Source organism: Syngnathus typhle, linkage group LG3 (genome assembly GCF_033458585.1).
Source record: "Syngnathus typhle isolate RoL2023-S1 ecotype Sweden linkage group LG3, RoL_Styp_1.0, whole genome shotgun sequence".
Classification (NCBI taxonomy): Eukaryota; Metazoa; Chordata; class Actinopteri; order Syngnathiformes; family Syngnathidae; genus Syngnathus; species Syngnathus typhle.
Window position 1 is genome coordinate 14,645,047 of NC_083740.1, and position 21,339 is coordinate 14,666,385.

The window sequence follows — 21,339 nt, forward strand, 5'->3', positions numbered from 1 at the left end:
CGCAAAGTGCAAGCATCATGCGTCCATCTTGTTAGATGGCAAATGCACACGGCGGACGATAGTGTATAATACTTAAACGCAAGAGCAATAAAATGGGGAATCCTCCGTCATAAATAGGAACGCAAAACAAACATGTATTTTCGACTGACTAGTTAATTAATAATTACAAGTTCATTTGCTATATGCGCATTTCGTAATGGCGGCCTTTTTTTTTTTTTTTTTTTTTTTTTTTTGCTCGACGCAAACCAAAGATGTGGTCACTGAAAATACAATACTTGTGCCGCGAATAATGTTCACGTTCATCAACCGATGGAATTAATCCATACTAAATTCACCGAGAAACAACTCCGCAAAAGTCCGTCGTGAGAACAGGAGACTATTTTTTTCTATATGTACAGTTAATGAGTAATAACATGTAATAGTACAGTAATAGAACTGTGACGATCGTAATTAGAAGTGGGGAAGTGCTACTTTCCCCACTAACGCAACAATCCTGGTTAAAATGTAAGTATATACTCAGGGGTTTTAATACAGTTGTGAGGAAATCTCGGCTTTCCACTTACCTATCTCGTCTTCAAGTTGATAATGAGACCGTGTAAAGTCCCTCCCCACTTTTCGGCGGCGCGAAAGGTCGGCGCGAAAGGTCTGAGCGAAGTCTGAAAAGAGAGGGTAAGTTTTAGTCGTACCGTCAAAACTTTAGTACATACAGAAAAAAAACACTGAGACCGGAACACATCGCTCTAAATTCGTGTGAAATATGATTACACAATTGAGTGAACATGTGCATGTTTATATTTACGTGGACTCAACGCTTTTAGAGCCCCCCCCCTTAAAAGGTGAAAAATGGTAGCGTCCACTTTAAGTAGAGACAGAAAAAGACGTCCCCGTAAAATCACGCGATACGTGACGATACGATTGAGTGGCGATATTTCAGTATATTTAAAATATGATCATGATAGTAATAAAATAGCCTTACAGTAATGGTAATAACTATAATCGCCACGGTTTATGAGGTTTCAGATTTGTTTTCAAAGTATTTCAATGCAACGTGATCAGTACAATCGCGAAGATAAAATAATGGACACTATATCAACTTATAGAATGTACATACAAGACAACATACATACAAGACAACATAACAATAAACTATGATCACAAGACAATATATTAATAAACTTTCAATAATTGTCTCATTTCCCCAAAAACAACCCACTTCCCCCCTGATGCATGCATTGGCTGATGAATAATGATAACATCACATTAAAATATTTAGTGAGTAGTGTGAAAGTAATGAATGAACATGCAGAGTTAAAATCAAAAATAAGTATTTAATTACAGTTTCATATCAACACAGAAAAGACCTATTTTCTATTAAAGAAAGAATTAAATAAATGTCAATTATGAATAATGTCATTCAAAACAGGTTATTTTATACGACAAATCACAACATAAGTTGTCAACATACACTTTACACTTTTCCTTCTAAACAAGAAGGAAAAAAAACAGTTGCATGGTGCTTTTTGGAACCAAAATACAGTATGATATTAGTTGTTTTGGGCAGAATGGAATATATAATGCGTGAAATCTTATAAATAATAAAAAAAATAGATAAAATGTTTAACTGACTCAATAAATACTGAACATACAAAATGACAAACAAGAAGGTATACATTGGACTGGACTTGTATGTGATGAAATGAACATGCACATATTGGAAACACAAAACTTAATAAACAAAATTTAAGGCAAAGAAATATAGAAAGGCCGATAAATAAATAAATAAATAAATAAATGAATAAATGAATAAATGAATAAATGAATAAATGAATAAATGAATAAATAAATGAATGAATGAGAACAGAAAACAGACTATACTATGAGGCCTCGCAGAGGGACAGCTTCCGACAGTTAAAGGCTAAGGTGTTCTCTGTCTGCATGACTGGATGCATGTAGAACCACAGGCAAGACCCAGGAACATACTAGAGGAACATGAAAGAGGTGTTGAGGAGAAGGGGTAAAATTAAAGAGTGCTTCCTGACAATTTTCCTTGTTGGCTACTCACAGATGAAGCAGGAGAAGTCATGTGTGTTTGGGAGTTTGTGTTCCATGATGCAGGCCTCCCTTGTACAAGTCTTCTTGAAATGCGTGGCTCTCGCTGTGCTACAACATAATATCATAATCAATTCATGTTGAGGAGAAGCGGTAAAATTAAAAAGTGGTTCCTGACAAATTTCCTCTTTGCCTACTCACAGAAGAATCAGGAGAAGTCATGTGTGTTTGGGAGTTTGTGTTCCATGATGCAGGCCTCCCTTGTACAAGTCTTCTTGAAATGCGTGGCTCTCGCTGTGCTGCAACATAATATGTTAATCAATTCATGTTGAGGAGAAGCGGTAAAATTAAAGAGCGCTTCCTGACAAATTACCTTCTTGGCTACTCACAGAAGAAGCAGGAGAAGTCGTGTGTTTGGGAGTTTGTGTTCCATGATGCAGGCCTCCCTTGTACAGGTGTTCTTGAAACTGTTGCCCTCTGTGACGACAAGAAAGCCTGTAAAGTAGTTCTGTTTGGTCTGTTAGGTAGGTTCTCATCAAGGTTGATTCCCAGAGTGGCCGAGCTCCCGTTAAACTCTGCTAAATTCGATGCTGTGCAGGGATGTTCCAGCAGGGGCACATGAGGAGGTGTTGCATGGTCTGTGGTTCAGTGCCACAGTCACACTCGCTGTTCCGATCCTCCAGATGTCCCCATTTGGCGAGAGTGACTTTTGCACGTCCAACACCAGATCTTAGTCTATTTAGGCATTTCCACGTTGCATACATAGTTGGTGTCTGCTCCTGGGGTCATTGCCTCGCTTGCTTTAAGCTCCATTGTAGTTTCTGGTGGAAGATTGTCAAGTCTTTCTTCCCGCCGAGTGACTCTTTCACTGCCTGTGTTCGGCGTTCTGAGGGGTGGGACAGTTTTCAGAAAACTTTTCCTGGACTTAAGGCGGCATTTGGCTGGTACATGGCCGAAGAGAGGATGTCTTTGGTGAGTGGACTGTGGATGAGCTGCTTTCGCCACATAAGATAAACTGTTAAAATACAGAAGAGTGAAATAGCACCATTTAGTGTCTTTTGAAAGAAAGATAAAACATGTCTAATGATGAGAAACTTACCTCGTCTGTTTTCTGTTCTCGCCTCACGATTATGACGTAAAAAAAATATAATACATAAAAAAATGAAGTAATGTGAAAAACAATTAAAAATAAAAAAAGTTTGAAAGGCCTTTCTAGAACTCATCTTTAAAATGTGATTGTAAAATCAGAAATAAAAACATGTAAAACGTTAAAAAGTCTCCCCTTAACTCGTCTAAGATAGTTTAAAAAATGTAAAAGTTTCAAAAGTTAAAAATTTAGAAAGTGAAACATTTCAAGTTAAAACTTTAAAAAGTAAAAAATGTTACAAGAGTTAAAAATGTAGAAAGTGAAACATTTTAAGTTAAAAGTTTAAAAAGTTAAAAATGTTACAAGTTAAAAAGTTAAATCAACTTGAGTTAAGGGAAGACTATTTGAAAGCTAATTAAAAAGTCTAAAAAGTTTAAAATTTTAAAAAGTTACATCGAGTTAAGGGAAGGCTTTTCAAAAGGCTTGGCCTTCCCTTAACTGAATTTGAGTCCACACCAACCCCCATTCCATCTCAACATACAGGCCCATCCTCAACTTACCACCACAGACATGAGTTCAGCTACATCAACTGTCCTTGTCTTTACATGTATGAGCACCTTTACTCATGATACTTTTTAATCACAGTTTCATGTAAGGCTTTACTCACGGTTTGTTTCCATTTATCACTCTTCTATGATTTGCCTGGGATCATTTAAAAATGATAAAAGTGAATCCAAGTTAAAAAGGCCACTCCTCTCCGTCTCCCCTTCACTCACTCTGAAGCATGCTTCTCGTGTGAAGCAAACCTTTGCCATCGATAACTATTTTCCAATTCGATGTTTTCTCCATTTGTAATGCCAGGCAGGCAACAGGTTTATTGCTAGCATCACGCAGAAACCTCAGTGTCCAAAATAGGGGTGGATTTCATTATGTTTGCCACCAATTTATGTGATCAGTATAAAGCTGCTTTTCCAGCTATCGCTATACACATGGGTTGGTAGTTATTTTCTATGTGGAAATTGTGAGGCTAATGGCAACATTACGTTTACACTTACGCCATTCGACGTCTGTCCTCGTTGTTCCAACTAGTGAAAAACATGATTTAGATTTGACTTACCTTTCACTGGTAAAAACACAGAAAACAGGATTGTGATAGCTGTTGTATGTTCGCACGAAACCTGAATAAAGAGCACAGAGGCCGAGAGAAAGAAAAAGAGGTCAAGTAATGAGCACTTCCACTCCGGATCCCATCTCTCCTCAAGTCAACAAATCACCCACCGCATCCCACCACTATTATTATACACTTACGACACCATTCACGTTTCGATTTCCATCCTTGTTGTTTTAGAAAATGCTGAACCGCATGATTTAGCTGTGACTTACCTTTCACTGGTCAAAACACAGAAAACAGGATTGTGATAGCTGTAGTACGTTTGCAGGACACCTGAATGAAGGGCACACTGAGGTCGAGAGACAAAAATGAGGTCAAGCAATGTGTTTTTGTCAGTGGTAGCAGTGGCTATGAGTTGCGTGTAGCCTTTCGAGCGGAACAAATCAAGAATGGGCTTGAATGAGGCAGATAGCATATCTTCATTAAAATCTCCACATACCAAGATCTGATGATGCTCCATTACTTCAAGGTACCGCAAGAGATTTCCCAAGCTTGGCAGAAAAGTGCGCAGACTGTTGCCTGGAGGCCTGTAAACGGCAGCAATCAACACATTGAGGGGATCTTCAAGTTTCACCACAACAAATTCAATGTCGGTCACACCCTGAACGTATTTCTTTTCGTGGGCCGCGATGTGACTTTTGACACAAATACCTACGCCGCCACCACGTTTTGTCGCCAAGTCAGGACAGTTTGTGTAAGAATCACTTCGGTTCCTGCAAAACATCGTGTAGCCTTCCAAGCAAGCACGTCCATCGGCCACTGATCCTTGGAGGTGTGTCTCTGTGAAGCACAAAACATCAGCGAAAAGCAGTTCGTGATGAGACACGATATCTTGCACGTGACAAGACAGCCCTTCGGTGTTATGATGGACGACAACCAGGTGATTTGCCCGATCTACCGACGGCATCACGTGAAGGAGGGGCATGACGCTCTCCAAAGAATCCTCTGCCATCTCAGCAAGAGCAGCAGTGATTTGTGGATTTGCATGAAGCCTTCTCTCATCCATATGCAGAATATGCAGACCACTGAGCGAAGTCACTCTACTCAGAGCTACGTACCCCATGCCGTGTTCGAAAACACCTTTCAGCGAAACTGCAGCCTGTGACGTTGTCATGCCTTGTACCTTGTGGATCGTGCAGGCAAAAGCAAGCTTGATGGGAAACTGTCGGCGCGTCACTCCAGCCTTGTTCAGCTTCTCCTCCAGTCTGTCAATGTACACGGGGTTAGCAGCACGCGCATTGTTACTCACATGATCGAGTTCCAACCCAAGTTTCTGGACACGGGCTTCATTTGGATAGTTCACCAATTTGACAACTTTTGCAAACATTCCGTTGCACAGACCTGATTGAACATCAACGTTCCGTGTGATCATAACACGAGCACCCAGGGCAACTTTGATGGAGTCCGGGAGCTCATTCTTAGCGCCTTGCACAGGGGAAGCTTGCCTTGCCATTCTGCCAGTTCCTTTGTCTTTCTTGTAGTCATCCGCGTCAATCTGCACAATGTCCTTATGAAGCAGTTCCAGCATCGCAGAGTTATGGCCATCCACCTGTTTATTGGTGGCAAAAACATGCAGAATATGCTTTGGACACATTTCTGGGGAAGTGTACCTCGTGGCAAGGAGAGCTCTGTCCATTTCCGACAGTTCATCTGACTTTTCTTTGACGCGGAGTCGGTTCAGCAGTTCGGCAAAGGCGACATCGTCTTTCTGCCTCATGATGGCGGTGAGCGTGATCTTTTTGAAGTCGTCACGCCAGTGGTCCAGCCGCGTAGGATCGTACACGCACAGAGGTTTGGACTGTCTCACGGGAGGGAGCTGAAAGAAATCTCCAACAGCAAGAACAGACATGCCACCGAAAGGTAAATTAATTCCTTTGATTTGTTTCAACCTGGCATTCACGTAGGCGAAGAGGTCTTTCGACACCATGGAAATCTCATCGATGATGAGTATTTCGGCGATGGACAGCTCGGCTCGGACTTCGTCCAGTTTATTGCCCAGCCCGTGGTACGGGGGTTTGAGACTTCTCGGCAGTTTGAGTAGACAATGCAACGTTGCCCCGGAAATGTTGAACGCCGCCGTGCCAGTGAAAGCTGCGAGAACAACCGTTTGCTTGGAAATGTCGGCCTCCTCAGCCAGTCGTGGTAGTCTCTGCAGTATTTTGGTAGCGTCAGCGTGGATACACTTGATGAGATGAGATTTGCCGGTCCCGGCGCCACCGTTGATGTGGTAGAAGAACTGCTCAATGGGCTTTGAGCTACACACACGTTTTATGCACCAATCTCTGACCTTGTAGAAGACGGACGCTTGCTTTTGGTTCAGGTTACGGTACATGTCGCGTAACACCGCGGGATCGATGGCAGCAGGCTCTGTCACGATGGACATTTGCGTTGTTTTGGACCTGACGTTATAGTCCGGGACATTTTCCTCCACGTTGTCGTTCGGTTCATCTCTCGCGTTCATTTCCTCAACGCATTCGAGTCTTTGCAACTCACTCTCGGGAGCCAGGTGGCACCATTCGTTTATGACGAGCCCACTCTCCTCCACCTCTTGGATGGCGTTGTCAATGTCTCGACTGTATTTCTCATACCTTTCTCTGTTCCTTCTGACAATTTGGCACACGCGCTCCACAGAGTCGTTATACGGTAACTGCACACAGGCGTTATCATGAAACAACTGATAGGAAGGACAGCGTTCAGATTTTAATTGGCAATCAGCACGATGAGGCAGGTACAGCTTGAGCAAGCAGCAGTAATATTCCTCCGGATTCTTTTGTTCAGAGTATTTGCAGTATTTGATGACCGCATGTTTTTCTGTTCTTTTCTGGACAAAGCCCATGTCGTTCAGCAGAGGCAAAACATTCTTACCTTTGGCTTGTTTGCCATAAACAATTCTGCACATTGATGCAAAATCAGCCAAGCACATGACTTCGAATTCCTCTGTTTGAGGTCTGGATTTGTATTTTTCCGGCAGGCCAGTCATCCACACTTCATGAGATTCCTGCGTTTTGCCCTCAAGGAGCGAGAGAGGATAACTCATTTTCAGCGCATTGTCACTCGTTTGTACAAATACCACCATGCGGGAGGACTGTTTCATATGCAAGCCGCACGCGCGTGCGACGCATTCCTGAGCACTCACTTCTCTTTTCTTGGAGTACGCTTGCATAATTTGCTTCATTTCATCGCTCTCGTTGACATTTGCGCAGCGGGAGTTTTCAATGACCGATTTCAGGTATTGGCTCAGACCGTGTTCAGCCTTGCTGATGTAGCTGCAGATGTATGCGATGCAAGAGTAGGCATTCAGGATGTATTGGATGTCCAGGTTTCCATCCCAGGCAAGAAGCAAATGGCGGTTGTAGTTGTTGACCCAGCAGTCTTTCGGTTCTCGCTTAAGCACGACAGAACTCGACGAGGCCGTCATGCGCAAACAGTTCATGTACTCGTCACCGGTGAGCTTACATTTAGCCAGTAGCTGAGGCAAAGTCAGGCATGCCGTTTCAGGCTCATTCAGCAGATTTAGCACGGGAACAAGCTTGGCATTCGACGCCAAGCGATCATCATTGCGTTGATCTCGATTGTCGTCGTCGACGGGCGCAGGTCTGACGATCATTGTTTCATCGCACGGTTGTTTGGGGAATCCAAAGCGGCAATTTGCACCTTGGTGTTTGACGCACGATTTGGAGTGACTTTTGCTGTGCATCTGAACCTCTGTGACCTTTTTGTACAATTCCGGTTCCTTCTGCGGGTCCGGCAGCTCGGCCGAGATGTAGCGAGACACAAAATGACAGATGGCTCCATCCGTGGCTTCCTCAAATACAGGGGCACCTCGAACCCATATGAGGCAATGAATGTGAGGACTTCCTCTGTGTTGAAACTCCAGTCGGTAAAAGTAGTCGACGACCTCACCAATCGGTTGCGCCGGAGAGAGGATCAAATCTCTGAACAGAGCTTCCACACGCTTGTCGAACATGCGCATCGTCGTCACAGGATTGCTGCGTAGGATCTCACACTTGGTAGCCCAGTCAAGTTGGGCGAAATTCACTACTTCACCTTGTTGCGCTTTGATGGCGGTGATGACCTCTTCCCAACGCATTTCGGCAGCAGAAAATGTGCAAAAGAACGTGGGTGTGCCCAGCTGCCGGATCATAGCAAAAAGATCTTTGGTGGTTCTCTCCCAATAGGCCGGCGTACCTCTCAGCGGTGTCATGAATCGGACAGCATCTTTGCTGCGCACCAGTTTCTCAACTTCACGTTTGTCCTGAAGCATGGCATTGTTTATCCTTCGACCATCCCTGGTAAAAGGCTTACCTTTGCGCAGCTGTATTGTCATGCTCGACGTTGCCTGGTAAATTTCAGTCACAAACTGGGCAAAGAACAAGTAGTTGGTATCTCGAGCAAAGCGTTCATCCACACAACACAGACGCGTTTTGAAATATTTGCTTGGTGTGAGTTTAATTGCTCTCTCTTCATCGAGGGTGTTTTGACCAGTGGGAAACTGCACTGGAAAAGCCATGGCCTCAAGCTTGGGAGTCTTGAAAAAGCTTACTGGGTTGTTTCTTTCTGCAGGAGCAACACAATAAATGCCCTCTGTAAAACTCATAATTTCCTCTGACACATCATTGGGTTGGAGACATGATTCAAGTATCACTCCACCATTTGGTTGATCACCGTCTTCCACATTTTCTTGTTGCTGTTTGTTACCACTGTTGTCATGTTGTGAGTCACTGTTCATCCCACACAGAGCATCACTCTCAAATCTGTATATCTCCTCCAGAGCTTCCACATTGTACTCACTGTCGCTCATTTGCGCTTCATCGGAGCTGCTCTCATCGTCAGTGAGGGTTGGGTCGCAAAGGTCCGCATCGTCGCGAATAGTTATGTCTCTGTACTGTGGATGGACTTGTTGCAGTTTCATCAGAGCGCTCATTAGCTTGGACCAAGTGACGGTTTGAAAAAACTGATGGCCTTTGTAGCAAAGCCGTCTCTTCAGTTTCACTCTCAACATCTGTGACTTACTTCTTAGTCTGGGCAAGACATTGACCGTCTCTTGTACTTCCGATGGCACGCACACCACATTTCCACGAATGGCTCGTTGTTGACCTTTGGGAAGAGGTACAATTTTGGCAAATGATATGCATTTGGAAATGAGGTGTCTCTCCAGTATGTTCAATCCACACAGTTCCTTTGGAATATCAGAGAGTGTCAGATTGTTCGCAACAGCAAGTGCAGGCATTTTACCATCTTTGAGGTGACTAAAGCAAGTGTGACATATCCACTCCAGTTTTCTTTCAGCTGGTACGCTGCACGAGGGCTGACATTCATCATCACAGATATGGACAAATTGTCCCGTGAGACAACTTGCAACAACATGTCTGTTTTTCTTATAAAATCTACGTTGACAAGCGCGTACTTGGTTCGGAAACAATGCTCTGTGGCAAACAGTGCAGACAAATGTGGGGCCATTCTTAATTTGGGCTTTGAATACATCAACAGCTTTCATAAGCACACAGTCATTTCGCTCCCTACACAGTCGGTTTATGACTTTGTATTTTTTCAAAAGCGTACTTACTCTGCGCATTGTTTTGGTCCTCAGTGAATCAGATTTTGTTTTCATTATGCGCCTCATGATTTCCTGATGTTTTAATCGGAATTCAGGGTTGTTTAAATAACGGCGTGTAATGTAATATCGCTGCCTGTTTCGAAACTCAACATCATCACGGTAACGTTCTGTGATGTAAGAACGCTGTCTGTTCTTAAACCCAACATCGTCACGGTAACGTTCTGTGATGTAAGAACGCTGTCGGTTCTTAAACGCAACATCGTCACGGTAACGTTGTGTAATGTAAGCGCGTCGTCTCATCGTAAAACACTCATCTGTCCTATAACGACGTGAGAAACGGGTACGGTTTTTCTTCTTAAACTCAGGATCTGTCTGACAACGTTGTGTAAAATAGGACTTTTGTTTGGCACAAAAACGCTTGTCCTGTTGATAACGGGTCCTAATATAACCCAATTTCCTTTGTCTTACCTCTGCATTTTGACTGTACTGTTCCTTCTGTTTAGAGTTTTTCATCATTCTCTTTAGTTCCTGTTTTTTACGTCTTACTTCAGATTTTTCTTTTGTTTCCTGTGCTTTTATTTGTCGTAGGAACTTTCTCCTACTAGATTTCGCAATTTTTGACACATTTGGCAGCTGTTTACCTGTTGTCAAAACCACTTCACCGTTATCGGGAAATTCTTGGTAGTGATGTTCACCTGAACACGGTGTAGTCTCGCTCGTCTCAACACGTGGGACAATTTCAGCAACAGGTCTGCTTGCGGCAGCGTCATCGATGCTCATCACGGGAGGAATCTGTGTACATGGCGCCATCTCATGGTTACTTACGGGAACTTCAACAGGTTCGAAGCAGATCGGTACAAGCTCATATGGCTCATCGCCAGAGCACCTCAAGCTTGTATAAACCTTCGTCAACTTATCGATCAGGTCGGACACACATGTGAAGAGCATCATGATCGCTGTGCCGTTGTCATCATGGAGGCCGTCTCGTCCTCTAGAGTGGGGATCAAAAAAACCATACCTGCCTTGGTGGTCTCGGAAAACAGCAATGCACGTTAACCGCATAATCAGAAGCGCACAATTGACCCCTGAGGTCAAGCACCGGAGTCTGTCACGAAGGTTCAGGAACAGCTCATCTCCGTAGAAAGAGGTGAACAAACCACCCATTGACTGACTCTTTATTAAGACATGCTGCTTAGAAAAACCACGCACAACCCCTGGAAGTTCATCAGCCGTCAGAAATCTGTCCAAGAAGCATCCTTGGGCTTTCAGTGCAGCAACAGTACATGTATACAGTTCATTGCCAACATTAAGAACAGCATCAAGATCAGAGCTGGTCAGGTGATTTAACTCCTGCAAGAAAGCCAGAAATGTAACAGAGTTAGCCACACATTGACTGTTTCTGAATTCTCCATATCTGGGATGATTTTGGCTGTGAGATGCCAACACATACGTTACCAAATGAGGTTGCACAGAAGCCGTGGCTGCAGCGGGAATGTCAGGCCCAGTGTCACAGGAATCAGTCTCAAATTGTGCATCAAGGGCACGTGCAGGAGTTTGACAAAGTGGATCATGGCCACGTGCGTCAGTTTCAAAAGGCGGATCATGACCACGTGCGTAAGTTTGAGAGCGTGGAGCATGACCGCGTTCAGTTTCAAAGTGTGGCTCAAGGCCATGTTCAGGTTCAAAAAGTGCAGTAGGTTCAAAAAGTGCAGTATTGGCACATGTGTCAGGAGTTTCAAAACGTGCAGAATCTGCACTTGTGACGTCATTATGCCGGGTAGGTAAGGTTGGATCACTGCATGTAACTGGCGGCGGGGAGCATCGACGATTTAAACGTCGCTCCCAGCTCAACTTTACAGCCTGGGATCGCCTTCCTTTCCTCGGCATGGCAAGTTATGATGGATGTGAGATAGAAGGAAGACAGAAGACAAAAGATAGAGCAGCCACAAAGAGGGTATAGGGGGTCAGCCACAGGGTCCCTGGAGCGTCACAGAACTACAGGCCACGGAGCGTCTCAGAAATACAGGTCCACGGAGCGTGCCAGAACCGCAGGTCACAGAGCTCTGCAGGAAAAAAAACAACATATATCAATAAGGTACAATGTAATTAGTCATACTTTCGATTTACAACGAACTGAAAGCAAAATTACATTAGAATTGATGAAGTTATTTATTAAAATAAGACATTACATAACATTGGAAAAATCAGACGCAAAACTGTTTTAACTGTAGTTTTAACTTGTATACAAGAGGCTTAATAGTGAGAAGAATGTGGTACTAAAGAATTTGTGGGTGGTATATCACATCTTGAAAATATTATGGCACAATGTAATGATGTACAGTGACGGTGTCCTTCGCACTGGAGTTTATGAGATGGAGAAAATGAAACTTTGATTATGGCGGAAGCATGTCAGTATACAATGTTACCGCAATGTAAAAATGTAAATGGTACAGTGACCCCAATTATAACATAAAAGAATGCTAAACTAACAATTTGCTCCTGGATGATTCTTTTGTATCAGATCAGGTATAAGTAATTTTGTCATCCAGCATGGGAAAAGACACAGGTTTTGAACTTCAGTGCTCACTACTTAACCAAAAGCACAATAACAATACATAAGCATAGTAATCAAAATTAAACAAACCATTGACTAAAATACGTAAACAGTAGCCAAATTTAATCACGATTTCAAAGCTATCATCACAGGAACTTGAAATACAATCACTTTATAATGATGATAACATAAAATTGACTGACTGAATCATGCCTCACCTTGGAAGTAGTTATGTACTGCAAGGAAAGAAATAACAGAAAGCAGGAAACAAATAATTAACTGACATTTCCACAATGCTTTGAATGTCTTTTATGATTACAAATAGTGAGAGAAATACGGTGGCGAGATTGAAAGTCAATATTTCCTAACTAGTCAAAAACAGCTTTTAATGATACAGTAGTCACAATGCACAACTGTAGTACTAATGATAATTCATCATCCTATTTTTTAATGAATGCAATTTGACTTTATCCCAAACTTGAACAGTACAAAAAACGCACAATTGAGAAACTAATCATTTGCTCCTGGATGCTTCTTTTGTACGAGAGCAGGTATAAGTAATTTTGTCATCTGGCATGAGAAAAGAGACCTAGATTTACATGTCTACTTTATATGTAAATGTATACATGATTTTTAATCTCATGACAGCCTGAAATGTCAGCACGATGCCATATGATTACTTTTAATCCCGTCATAATTTAAAACCATATATTTGTGGCATGTAAATAAACGCGAAGGAAAAAAACTACAATATGACGTCATTTTTGGTCGGCGATTTGTAGCATACAAGTAAACGCGAGGCGGGAAAACTACAATGTGACGTCATATCCGGTCGTCGTGCGCCACCGTAAACGCGCCGACGAAATAAAGACATTTATTGCGATTATATAATGAATCAAAGTTTGATATAGAAAATGTAATTCGACACAGCAACCGCCTCTTATGTTGAAGCTCTTTACGCCTATTGAACTCCGGAGCCGAGCTGCAACGAAGACGTTTCGCTAATGCTAGCTAGCTAGCTAGCGGCAATGCTTCACTGAGAAAAGAAACCAAATAAACGACTTATGTAAAGCATCGCCGAAGCTACCAACCCAACGGCGCATACACGAAACAATGTGGAATCAGACAAACAGCACAAAAGTAAACAGGAGTAACACTTAAATGTATAACTCACTTTTTGGCAAACAGCCACACGATCACAGCAACGGTCTCTCTCGATACGCGCCGTCTGTGACTGACCACTGCGCGCGGGCCGCAACAATCGCGATAAGCGGATATAACTCACGCGAGACTAGGCGTGGTGACGTCACTTTCCAAAGCAACAATTTAACGCCAAAATGTACATTGATTTTGCAACATAGGACACTGAAACAACAGGTTGTCAAGATGCTTTGTTTGTCTACTAAACATAAAAATTTATTTCTATTACAGTATGCCTAAGAATAGTGAAAACGCGACGGTCAAAACTACAATGTGACGTCATATTTAGTCGCCGATTTGTTGGCTACAAGTAAACGCGAGGGGGAAAAAACTACAATATGACGTCATATCGGGTCGCCGTGCGCCACCGCAAAAGTCCCGATTAAATAAAGACACTTGTATACATATTATTGCGATTATTTAAAGAATCAAAGTTTGACATAAAATATTTGATTCGACACAGCAACCGCCTCTTATGTTGAATCTCTTTACGCCTATTGAACTCCGGAGCCGAGCTACAAGGTAGTTGCTAGTGGACGTTTCGCTAATGCTAGCTAGCGGCGATGCTTCACTGAGATTATAAAGCAAATAAACGACTTCTTATGTGAAGCATTACCAACCAAACGGCGCACACACGAAACAGTCTGGGATCAGACATCAGCACAACAGTAAACAATGTAACACTTAAAAGTCTATACTTACTTTTTGGCAAACACGCACACAATCACAGCAACAATCTCTTTCGGTAACCGCCGTCTGTGACTGAGCACTGTGCGCGGCCTGCAACAATCGCGATAAGCGGATCTAACTCACGCGAGACGTCAAACGCAGCGTGTTCGCTTCTCTTCCGGGGGTGGGGGGGTGGTGGTGTAGGGGCAGCCATTTGTGGGGACTCGTGGTAAAAGATTTTCTTTGCTTGATTTCATTTGTGTGGCGGGCTCCATCTAGTGGTGAAACTGAGAAGTGCAACAGCGTTGAGCTCAAGCTTCTTGTGCGGGCCATATGCATGTTTTCAGAATTTGCTGCGGGCCAATAAAAACTGCACCACGGGACGCAGTTTGCCCGCGGGCACTTTCGGTTCATTCTGGGTTCATTAGGTCACTTCAGGGTCAATCCAAGATGGCCGCTACACTGGAAGTGGGGGTCAAGGGCTGAATTGCGAAAGCATAGTAGAAGTGGTGGTGAAGGGGGTGAATATGGTAAGCATAAGGTGAACAAAGTGAATAAAGTTTGAATGGGTTGATTCGGTTGAAAAATGTAGAAATGAGAAGGGAAAAAGGAAATATTGGAGAATTGGGTGTGAATTTCAAAATAAAAGATGTGAATTTTTTGGTAAGTTGTGGAATAGGTAGAAAAAGGATGAACAGTTGAAAGTTGGAATGGGTTGAATCGGTTGAAAAATGTAGAAATGAGAAGGGAAAAAGGAAATATTGGAGAATTGGGTGTGAATTTCAAAATAAAAAATGTGAAGTTTTTGGTAAGTTGTGGAATAGGTAGAAAAAGGATGAACAGTTGAAAGTTGGAATGGGTTGAATCGGTTGAAAAATGTAGAAATGAGAAGGGAAAAAGGAATTATTGGAGAATTGGGTGTGAATTTCAAAATAAAAGATGTGAAGTTTTTGGTAAGTTGTGGAATAGGTAGAAAAAGGATGAACAGTTGAAAGTTGGAATGGGTCGAATCGGTTGAAAAATGTAGAAATGAGAAGGGAAAAAGGAATTATTGGAGAATTGGGTGTGAATTTTAAAATAAAAGATGTGAAGTTTTTGGTAAGTTGTGGAATAGGTAGAAAAAGGATGAACAGTTGAAAGTTGGAATGGGTTGAATCGGTTGAAAAATGTAGAAATGAGAAGGGAAAAAGGAAGTAGGTGTGAATTTCAAAATAAAATATGTGAAGTTTTTGGTAAGTTGTGGAATAGGTAGAAAAATGATGAACAGTTGAAAGTTGGAATGGGTTGAATCGGTTGAAAAATGTAGAAATGAGAAGGGAAAAAGAAAATATTGGTGAATTGGGTGTGAATTTCAAAATAAAAGATGTGAAGTTTTTGGTAAGTTGTGGAATAGGAAAAAAAATGATGAACAGTTGAAAGTTGGAATGGGTTGAATGGGTTGAAAAATGTAGAAATGAGAACGGAAAAAGGAAATGGGTGTGAATTTAGAAATAAAAGACGTGAAGTTTGTGGTAAGTGGGAAGTTGTGGAATAGGTAGAAAAAAGATGAACAGTTGAAAGTTGGAATGGGTTGAATCGGTTGAAAAATTTAGAAATGAGAAGGGAAAAAGGAATTGGGTGTGAATTTCAAAACAAAAGATGTGAAGTTTTTGGTAAGTGGGAAGTTGTGGAATAGGTAGAAAAATGATGAACAGTTGAAAGTTGGAATGGGTTGAATCGGTTGAAAAATGTAGAAATGAGAAGGGAAAAAGGAATTGGGAGTGAATTTCAAAATAAAAGATTTGAAGTTTTTGGTAAGTGGGAAGTTGTGGAATAGGTAGAAGAATGATGAACAGTTGAAAGTTGGAATGGGTTGAATCGGTTGAAAAATGTAGAAATGAGAAGGGAAAAAGTTATTGGGCGTGAATTTCAAAATAAAAGACGTGAAGTTTTTGGTAAGTGGGAAGTTGTGGAATAGGTAGAAAAATGATGAACAGTTGAAAGTTGGAATGGGTTGAATCGGTTGAAAAATGTAGAAATGAGAAGGGAAAAAGGAATTGGGTGTGAATTTCAAAATAAAAGATGTGAAGTTTTTGGTAAGTGGGAAGTTGTGGAATAGGTAGAAGAATGATGAACAATTGAAAGTTGGAATGGGTTGAATCGGTTGAAAAATGTAGAAATGAGAAGGGAAAAAGGAAGTGGGTGTGAATTTCAAAATAAAAGATGTGAAGTTTTTGGTAAGGGGGAAGTTGTGGAATAGGTAGAAAAATGATGAACAGTTGAAAGTTGGAATGGGTTGAATCAGTTGAAAAATGTAGAAATGAGAAGGGAAAAAGGAATTGGGAGTGAATTTCAAAATAAAAGATGTGAATTTTTTGGTAAGTGGGAAGTTGTGGAATAGGTAGAAAAATGATGAACAGTTGAAAGTTGGAATGGGTTGAATCGGTTGAAAATGTAGAAAGGAGAAGGGAAAAAGGAATTGGGTGTGAATTTCAAAATAAAAGAAGTGAAGTTTTTGATAAGTGGGAAGTTGTTGAATAGGTAGAAAAATGATGAACAGTTGAAAGTTGGAATGGGTTGAATCGGTTGAAAAATGTAGAAATGAGAAGGGAAAAAGGAATTGGGTGTGAATTTCAAAATAAAAGAAGTGAAGTTTTTGATAAGTGGGAAGTTGTTGAATAGGTAGAAAAATTATGAACAGTTGAAAGTTGGAATGGGTTGAATCGGTTGAAAAATGTAGAAATTAGAGTAGAAAAAAGGAAATTTTAGAGAATTTTGGTTGAATTTCAAAATAAAAGATGTGAAGTTTTTGGTAAGTGGGAAGTTGTGGAATAGGTAGAGAAAAGATGAACAGTTGAAAGTTGGAATGGGTTGAATCGGTTGAAAAATGTAGAAATGAGAAGGGAAAAGGGAAAAAGGAATAGAGTGTGAATTTCAAAATAAAAGATGAAAACGTGAAAATGTTGAATTTGGCAAGTTTGGGAATGTCCCCAATGTGATTTGAATGTGTTGAATTATGTGAATTTCAAACTGGAACAACATAAATGTGAAATGTTGAATCTGCCATTAAGAATGAATGGGGCAAAAATCGCCGTAAATTTGTGAATTTTGCGAAAACGGAAAATTTTTGGAAGGAAAAAAATCTAAGCAGTGTTGCCATGAATATTTGGAATAAGTGAAAAGTGGAATGGAGTGAATCGGTTGAAGTATGTGGAAGTAGTTAAGCGCCGAAAAAGTGGGCAGAATAAGTAGAATAATAATAACTAGAATTTGCAATTCCTGAAGGAATTGCGTGTGAAGGTGAAGAAGTTGAATAAATATTTAAGGAATGCTGCAGAATGATGTTGAAACGAGTTGAATCGGTTGAAAAATGTAGAAATGAGAAGGGAAAAGGAACTGGGTGTGAATTTCAAAATAAAAGATGTGAAGTTTTTGGTAAGTTGTGGAATAGGAAAAAAAAAGATGAACAGTTGAAAGTTGGAATGGGTCGAATCGGTTGAAAAATGTAGAAATGAGAAGGGGAAAAGGAAATGGGTGTGAATTTCAAAATAAAAGACGCGAAGTTTTTGGTAAGTGGGAAGTTGTGGAATAGGTAGAAAAATGATGAACAGTTGAAAGTTGGAATGGGTTGAATCGGTTGAAAAATGTAGAAATGAGAAAGGAAAAGGGAATATTGTGAATTTCAAAATAAAAGATGTGAAGTTTTTGGGAAGTTGTGGAATAGGTAGAAAAATGATGAACAGTTGAAAGTTGGAATGGGTTGAATCGGTTGAAAAATGTGGAAATTAGAGTAGAAAAACGAATTTTTAGAGAATTTTGGTTGAATTTCAAAATAAAAGATGTGAAGTTTTCGGTAAGTGGGAAGTTGTGGAATAGGTAGGCAAAAGATGAACAGTTGAAAGTTGGAATGGGTTGAATCGGTTGAAAAATGTAGAAATGAGAAGGGAAAAGGGAAAAAGGAATTGGGTGTGAATTTCAAAATAAAAGGTGAAAACGTGAAAATGTTGAATTAGGCAAGTTTGGGAATGTCCCCAATGTGATTTGAATGTGTTGAATGATGTGAATTTCAAACTGGAACAACGTTAATGTGAAATGTTGAATCTGCCATTAAGAATGAATGGGGCGAAATTCGCCATAAATTTGTGAATTTTGCGAAAACGGAAAAATTTTTGAACGAAAAAAATCTAAGCAGCCGTGCCATGAATATTTGGAATAAGTGAAAAGTGGAACGGAGTGAATCGGTTGAAGTATGTGGAACTAGTTAAGCGTCAAAAAAGTGAGCGGAAGATGTAGAATAATAATAATAACTAGAATTTGCAATTCCTGAAGGAATTGCGTGTGAAGGTGAAGAAGTTGAATAAATATTTAAGGAATGTTGCAGAATGATGTTGAAACGAGTTGAATCGGTTAAAAAATGTAGAAATGAGAAGGGAAAAAGGAACTGGGTGTGAATTTCAAAATAAAAGATGTGAAATTTTGGGTAAGTTGTGGAATAGGAAAAAAAATGATGAACAGTTGAAAGTTGGAATGGGTTGAATCGGTTGAAAAATGTAGAAATGAGAAGGGAAAAAGGAAATGGGTGTGAATTTCAAAATAAAAGACGTGAAGTTTTTGGTAAGTGGGAAGTTGTGGAATAGGTAGAAAAATGATGAACAGTTGAAAGTTGGAATGGGTTGAATCGGTTGAAAAATGTAGAAATGAGAAGGGAAAAAGGAATTGGGTGTGAATTTCAAAATAAAAGATGTGAAGTTTTTGGGAAGTTGTGGAATAGGTAGAAAAAGGATGAACAGTTGAAAGTTGGAATGGGTTGAATCGGTTGAAAAATGTAGAAATTATAGTAGAAAAAGGAAATTTTAGAGAATTTTGGTTGAATTTCAAAATAAAAGAGGTGAAGTTTTTGGTAAGTAGGAAGTTGTGGAATAGGTAGGCAAAAGATGAATAGTTGAAAGTTGGAATGAGTTGAATCGGTGGAAAAATGTAGAAGTTAGAAGTGAAAAACGAAATTTTATGAAATTTTGCAAAATTTTATGCAAATTTTAAAAGTGAAAACGTGAAAACTTTGAATTTGGCAAGTTCGGGAATGTCCCCAATGTGATTTGAATGTGTTGAATTGTGTGAATTTCAAACTGGAACAACGTAAATGTGAAATGTTGAATCTGCCATTAAGAATGAATGGGGCAAAAATCGCCATAAATTTGTGAATTTTGGGAAAACGGATAATTTTTGGAAGGAAAAAAATTTAAGCAGTGTTGCCATGAATATTTGGAATAAGTGAAAAGTGGAATGGAGTGAATCGGTTGAAGAATGTGGAAGTAGTTAAGCGCCGAAAAAGTGGGCAGAATAAGTAGAATAATAATAACTAGAATTTGCAATTCCTGAAGGAATTGCGTGTGAAGGTGAAGAAGTTGAATAAATATTTAAGGAATGTTGAAGAATGATGTTGAAACGAGTTGAATCGGTTGAAAAATGTAGAAATGAGAAGGGAAAAAGGAATTGGGTGTGAATTTCAAAATAAAAGATGTGAAGTTTTTGGGAAGTTGTGGAATAGGTAGAAAAATGATGAACAGTTGAAAGTTGGAATGGGTTGAATCGGTTGAAAAATGTAGAAATGAGAAGGGAAAAAGGAATTGGGTGTGAATTTCAAAATAAAAGATCTGAAGTTTTTGGTAAGTGGGAAGTTGTGGAATAGGTAGAAGAATGATGAACAGTTGAAAGTTGGAATGGGTTGAATCGGTAGAAAAATGTAGAAATGAGAAGGGAAAAAGGAATTGGGTGTGAATTTCAAAATAAAAGATGTGAAGTTTTTGGTAAGTGGGAAGTTGTGGAATAGGTAGAAAAAGGATGAACAGTTGAAAGTTGGAATGGGTTGAATCGGTTGAAAAATGTAGAAATGAGAAGGGAAAAAGGAATTGGGTGTGAATTTCAAAATAAAAGATGTGAAGTTTTTGGGAAGTGGGAAGTTGTGGAATAGGTAGGCAAAAGACAAACAGTTGAAAGTTGGAATGGGATGAATCGGTTGAAAAATGTAGAAATGAGAAGGGAAAAAGGAATTGGGTGTGAATTTCAAAATAAAAGATGTGAGGTTTTTGGGAAGTGGGAAGTTGTGGAATAGGTAGAAAAATGATGAAGAGTTGAAAGTTGGAATGGGTTGAATCGGTTGAAAAATGTAGAAATGAGAAGGGAAAAAGGAATTGGGTGTGAATTTCAAAATAAAAGAAGTGAAGTTTTTGGTAAGTTGGAAGTTCTTGAATAGGTAGAAAAATGATGAACAGTTGAAAGTTGGAATGGGTTGAATCGGTTGAAAAATGTAGAAATTAGAGTAGAAAAAAGGAAATTTTAGAGAATTTTGGTTGAATTTCAAAATAAAAGATGTGAAGTTTTTGGTAAGTGGGAAGTTGTGGAATAGGTAGAGAAAAGATGAACAGTTGAAAGTTGGAATGGGTTGAATCGGTTGAAAAATGTAGAAATGAGAAGGGAAAAGGGAAAAAGGAATTGGGTGTGAATTTCAAAATAAAAGATGAAAACGTGAAAATGTTGAATTTGGCAAGTTTGGGAATGTCCCCAATGTGATTTGAATGTGTTGAATGATGTGAATTTCAAACTGGAACAACGTAAATGTGAAATGTTGAATCTGCCATTAAGAATGAATGGGGCAAAATTCGCCGTAAATTTGGGAATTTTGCGAAAACGGAAAATTTTTGGAAGGAAAAAAATCTAAGCAGTGTTGCCATGAATATTTGGAATAAGTGAAAAGTGGAATGGAGTGAATCGGTTGAAGTATGTGGAAGTAGTTAAGCGCCGAAAAAGTGAGCGGAATAAGTTGAATAATAATAATAATAATAATAAAGGACAGGAATAACAATAGTGTGAAGGTCTTCACCTTCACACTAATAAAGGACAGGAATAACAATAGTGTGAAGGTCTTCACCTTCACACTAACTAGAATTTGCAATTCCTGAAGGAATTGCGTGTGAAGGTGAAGAAGTTGAATAAATATTTAAGGAATGCTGCAGAATGATGTTGAAACGAGTTGAATCGGTTGAAAAATGTAGAAATGAGAAGGGAAAAGGAAC

General features: G+C 40.2%; 1 protein-coding gene and 1 long non-coding RNA gene across 2 annotated transcripts; both read right to left on the reverse strand.

The window, feature by feature from the left end:
• Positions 1 to 1,844: 1,844 nt before the first annotated feature.
• LOC133151871 (uncharacterized) lies at positions 1,845 to 2,348 on the reverse strand. The gene is made up of 3 exons (XR_009714005.1): positions 2,251 to 2,348; positions 2,063 to 2,160; positions 1,845 to 1,979 (listed from the first exon to the last, which is right to left on the reverse strand). It is a non-coding gene; the product is annotated as an uncharacterized LOC133151871 (long non-coding RNA).
• Positions 2,349 to 4,386: 2,038 nt separating this feature from the next.
• On the reverse strand, positions 4,387 to 10,815 carry LOC133151116 (ATP-dependent DNA helicase PIF1-like). Its single transcript, XM_061273880.1, has 5 exons — positions 10,506 to 10,815; positions 5,918 to 6,611; positions 5,753 to 5,856; positions 4,963 to 5,512; positions 4,387 to 4,834 (listed from the first exon to the last, which is right to left on the reverse strand). Exons 1-4 carry the CDS (start codon positions 10,813 to 10,815, stop codon positions 5,496 to 5,498), a joined length of 1,125 nt encoding a protein of 374 aa, XP_061129864.1. The 3' UTR covers positions 4,387 to 4,834; positions 4,963 to 5,495.
• Between the last annotated feature and the right edge of the window lie 10,524 nt (positions 10,816 to 21,339).

Excerpts from the sequence above, each read along its gene's own strand:
- LOC133151116 (XM_061273880.1), bottom strand. The coding sequence starts at position 10,815 with ATGATGCTCTTCACATGTGTGTCCGACCTGATCGATAAGTTGACGAAG. Across the intron at positions 6,612-10,505 it reads TGAAGTGGTTTTGACAACAG|CGTCCGTCTTCTACAAGGTC; the intron begins GTAAACAGCTGC and ends ACCAAAAGCAAG. Across the intron at positions 5,857-5,917 it reads AGAGCTCTCCTTGCCACGAG|GTGGATGGCCATAACTCTGC; the intron begins GTACACTTCCCC and ends ACCAATAAACAG.